General features: G+C 34.9%; 1 protein-coding gene across 6 annotated transcripts in view; it reads right to left on the reverse strand.

Annotated features, from left to right (window-relative positions):
• The window catches only part of LOC144977651 (uncharacterized), an 8,675-nt gene that overhangs the window by 574 nt on the left and 3,101 nt on the right, over window positions 1-5,000 (reverse strand). For 5 of the 6 annotated variants that reach the window (XM_078923076.1, XM_078923075.1, XM_078923079.1 and 2 more), the window contains exons 2-3: window positions 2,581-5,000; window positions 1-356 (exon numbers count right to left, since the gene is read on the reverse strand). The exon at window positions 1-356 is cut by the window's left edge and continues 574 nt beyond it; the exon at window positions 2,581-5,000 is cut by the window's right edge. In XM_078923076.1, the coding sequence (XP_078779202.1) occupies window positions 156-356; window positions 2,581-5,000 (2,621 nt within the window). In that variant the 3' untranslated portion in view covers window positions 1-155. Of the gene's footprint in view, window positions 357-1,545; window positions 1,751-2,580 lie in introns of all 6 variants that reach the window. The other variant, XR_013646367.1, reaches the window with a different exon arrangement.

The raw sequence follows: 5,000 nt of genomic DNA on the forward strand, positions 1-5,000 counted from the left end.
AAGAAAATCCGTGTCTTTAGAGTTTCTTTGCGTCTGAGGTCAAGGTCATTCGTTCAAGAAAATCCTAGTCTTCAGAGTTTCTTTACGTCTGAGGTCAAGGTCATTTGTTCAAGAAAATCCGTGTCTTCAGAGTTTCTTTACGTCTGAGGTCAAGGTCATTCGTTCAAGAAAATCCGTGTCTTCAGAGTTTCTTTAGTCTGATAATCCAGGACGGCAGTCGGCAATTTTGGTACGACCACAATGTTGTCTTCATTCACCACTTGTAGGACGTAGTCAGGAATACGGGCTTGAACCGTCTTCTCCACAATCACTATCACGCTCTCTGGGTTGGTCGGGTTGACAACAAACGTGGCCACCTGTAAGGAGAATGGAAAAGAAAAAACATCATCTTGTAGGAGAATGGACGCAAAAAAAATAAAGCAATATACACTTGAGATATTTTATAGAGCAATATCCATTAAACGTACTCAAAGCGCTTTACAAAGGGTCCCTGACCAAAGCAGCGAGTAAGATGTAGAACGAGGCATGACGCCTATTAGGCGATATTACAATTTATTTTTTTCGACAGAGAAAAATTGTAAAATCTAATTAAAAGCACAATGAGTCGTCCTACGTATTATGTATTATGGTTGTTTTTAGACCACTCGTAAAGTGCCTTGAGCACGTTAAATGATTATTGCGCTTGATAAATGCTCAATATTTTAACATCAGATCTGCCGTATTCTAAAAAAAAAAAACCGTATTTAATCTCACTATTATCAATATTATTATTTTGGGGTATCGTTGTCGGTATTGTTAAAATTATTATTATTATTGTTATTATTATTATTATTATTATTATTATTATTATTATTATTATTATTATTATTATTATTATTATTATTATTATTATTATTATTATATTATTATTATTATTATTATTATTATTATTATTATTATTATTATTATTATATAGTAGTAGTAGTATAGTAGTATAGTAGTAGTATAGTAGTAGTAGTAGTATTAGAAGTAGTAGTAGTAGTAGTAGTAGTAGTGGTAGTAGTAGTAGTAGTAGTAGTAGTAGTAGTAGTAGTAGTAGTAGTAGTAGTAGTAGTAGTAGTAGTAGTAGTAGTAGTAGTAGTAGTAGTGAGTAGTAGTAGTAGTGTAGTAGTAGTAGTAGTAGTAGTAGTAGTAGTAGTAGTAGTAGTAGTAGTAGTAGTAGTAGTGGTAGTAGTAGTTAGTAGTAGTAGTGTAGTAGTATGTAGTAGTAGTAGTGTAGTAGTAGTAGTAGTAGTATAGTAGTAGTAGTAATAATAGTAGTAGTAGTAGTAGTAGTAGTAGTAGTAGTAGTAGTAGTAGTAGTATAGTAGTAGTAGTAGTATGTAGTAGTAGTATAGTAGTAGTAGTAGTAGTAGTAGTAGTAGTAGTAGTAGTAGTAGTAGTAGTAGTAGTAGTAGTAGTAGTAGTTGTAGTAGTTGTAGTAGTAGTAGTAGTAGTAGTAGTAGTAGTAGTAGTAGTAGTAGAGAACCCTCAATATTTGAGGAGAAATAACGGTTAATACGCGACCAGGCACTCGTTGTAGATTCGTTCAAATGAACGTGGCACCAGGACGGCCAGACAGCGAGTCCCAACGTCAAATTATGACCAATCACAATGCTCCAGTAAACGTAGACATCGGTTCTACATAAGCTCACAAGTGAGAGGGCACGGACACGCTCTTTATATACTCTCCCATAAGAGCCCGTAGATGTCATCTTCTACTTTATCTATTCTAAAAAAAGAATGTGTAATGTAAGAAAACAGTGTCAGATAATATAAAGATTGTTAAATAATCAAAAGGATACTATTCATATTGACAAAGAAGATTGCTTTAAATAAAAATGTATATGTTTTATACATAGATATAATCTTTAATATTAAATCACCATACCGTTTATAGTTCTAGGCTAACCAAAGAAAATAATTATATAAATAAAGGGCAAGTAACTCTTTATGTGATAGTAACATCACTGACTGGTTTAGTCAAATAAGTGAATAAATCGCAATATTTTCGGAGAAATAAAGGCTATTAGGAATAGGCATTTTTTCTACTTTTTTATGATTATACTACCAGATTGCGAAAATTAACATAGAAGGGAAAAAATCTTTTGAGCCATCAACTTTGATAGGTCTGGTAGTCAACGAGTAATACAACTATCTTTAATTTAAGAAAGGTTGGCAAGTTACTCGTATATCAAACTGTACAAAGAACAGTAATTTTATAATTCATTAGATTTGTCAGCAATTCTGTGCCGGATGATAAAAAATTAACATTGACTGTAGGGAGCTATATTGAAACCCAACCCTATTTCTTCTTCTTCCTTTTTCTTCTTCTTCTTCTTCTTCTTCTTCTTCTTCTTCTTCTTCTTCTTCTTCTTCTTCTTCTTCTTCTTCTTCTCCTTCTTCTTCTTCTTCTTCTTCTTCTTCTTCTTCTTCGTCTTCTTCTTCCTCCTCCTCCTCCTCCCCCTCCTTATCCGTCATCTACCTCTTCTTCCATTCCTTTGAACTAATTGTCTTTTGTGAAAACACATCTCATAATCGTAATGGACACACAACACTTACCTTCATAACGTTGTGTGCCATGTCACAGCGCTCTAAGAAATCTTCTGTAATGACGAGGAGCGTCCTCCAGCTGTCCCGAACGGCAGCTGACATCATCAACTGATCTTGTAACATATCTCGCTGATGGACAAACACTCGCAGACCCCACTGATTTTCCAAATATGGCAACAGAACCATCCTGATGAAATGCCAGTCCTGCGTGGCATAACCAATGACCACGTCATAAGTAAAATCGTATCTGGTTTTAAGTTGAAACCCAGGGATTACAATTTGAAACAAATTGCTTAAAATTCTTGTCTTGTGCATAATAAACAGGAAAGCAGCGAGATACAGAGATACGAGGGAGGATGTTGATATCAAAGAAGTCAGAAAATATGTTTCACCGGAGCATTTCCTCCAAAACGAGGCAACGTCAGAATAGTTTGACGTTTTGGACAAAGTTCCTTCCTCAGTCATACAAATGTAGTCTTTGTCATTGTCGAAATGCATTCTACTATGGTGAAGCCATTTTAGAAAATGCATAGCTGAGCATGCGCAGGAAAGCTGGTTGTGACCAAGGAGAAGTGTAAAATTTATTGTCTTGTGATTTATTTTATAATGGTTGTCAAGAGATTTTCTGTCCTGGAGGGTTAAAGCAAGATAATTTTGTCTCAGATCTAAAATCTCCAAGTTTGGCGTGAGACTCAAGTCAAAAGGGATGTTCATGAAACGGTTGGATGCAACACAGAGGAACTTCAAATTATTAGTAGACCGAAACATTCCTTTGGGTAGCCATCGTAAATCGTTTTCTGCTATGTCAAAATATTCAAGCTTTGTTACACTCTCCACAATATTTGCAATAAAAGAGGAATTTTTGTTCGTTCTTCTCATGACAAGTATTCTAAGATTGGGAAACCATTTGAAGAAAGTTGGATCTCCACGTATAGGTGAACCGGTAAAATCAATTTTCTCCAAGTGATTCAATCCTAGAAATCGTCCATTTAATTTCGAACCATAAAGACTGTTTCTTACTGTAAATGTACGTAAGACATTCTTTCTAAAATAATTGTCATTGTTAACATTAAAGCTATTTACTTCGTCAAAAACAAGGTCTACCAAATAAGGCGGTATACGTATACACAATTTTAGCTGTGTTTGGTGTGTATAAATACCTCTTTTGTCGCTTGCGTAATCTTGACAAAATTTCTTTTCGTCAGCCCAAGTAAGACCACGATACGTCTGATGAGTTAATCTGCGATTCTGGATTGCATGAGTCCTGAAATATCTGTGATAATTGATGTTATCATTATTTTCAATTTTTTTGGATTCGATTTCAGCTTTGTTTTCGATATTATGAATAACCACCCAATTGTCGGGTTCTTTGCGATTCCAAATTTTAAAGTTATTCTCTTTCACATATACCATGTAAATAAAGCATTTCATTTTTCTAAAGCGCATAAGGTTTAATATGTAAACATGATCGACAGCCAAACGAATCCCCCCAGTAATAAATGCAAACCGCTCTAAGCAATGTATCCAAATATGTGATGTAAGAGCTCCAAATTCGATTGAAATTGCTTTACTATTTAACCAAACGAGATTCGATATGCACATTTGTTTAATATAGACAAAATCTTTATTAGAGATAATTCTATCAGAAATTCTGTCTTCTCTCTTTTCCTCTAGGATATCTGGTATCACAACATTGTCCAGATAGAGATAGTCAAGTTTTCTGTCCTTTAACGGCTTCATCATCTTCAAAATCTTTTTATTTCCTACTCTTATGTTCACTATTTTAAGAGATGATACATTTGGCAGGTACTGAAAGAGCATCTCATGATCATTTCCCGTGAAATCAGAATTAGAGGCACCAAGAAGAGAGAACATTCTTACATTTGAAAATTCAAATCCTTGCAAACTTGTGTTCTCTAGTATCCTGAGATTTTCACAAACAATTTGTAAACTGCTTAATCTTTTAAGTCTCGCAAATTCCTCACCGATCCTCAAGTTATAGAAACTGTCAATTGCCAGATGTGAAATGTCAGGTAAAGAATCAAATAAGTCCGTGAATTCTGAATAACTCGATGCAAATCCATAATTCATGTTATGACCAATGTCCAACATTTTCAGACGCGGTACGTTGCGAAAAAACCCAGTCGGAAAAGCACGATCTGCAATCTTTAGATAATTATTGTTAAGAAACAGAATCTCGAGGCGGTCCAGTCCGTACAAAGCATTTGCTTCCAAAACATTCAAACTACATGAAGTACATTCTAACCGTTTGAGCCTGGGGAGATGCGAGAAAGCGTTGTTTTGAAGAGTCTTGATGTCATTGTTATTTAAAATCAAAGTCGAAACATTTGGAGACCCCAGTTTGAAGATATCAGAAGAGGATATTCCAGTACTGGAGCAGTTGAGGAGACTTCCGTTATAGGAGACAT

This window comes from Berghia stephanieae, chromosome 7 (assembly GCF_034508935.2).
Source record: "Berghia stephanieae isolate SIO BIC M18660-M18661 chromosome 7, UCSD_Bste_1.3, whole genome shotgun sequence".
NCBI lineage: Eukaryota > Metazoa > Mollusca > Gastropoda > Nudibranchia > Aeolidiidae > Berghia > Berghia stephanieae.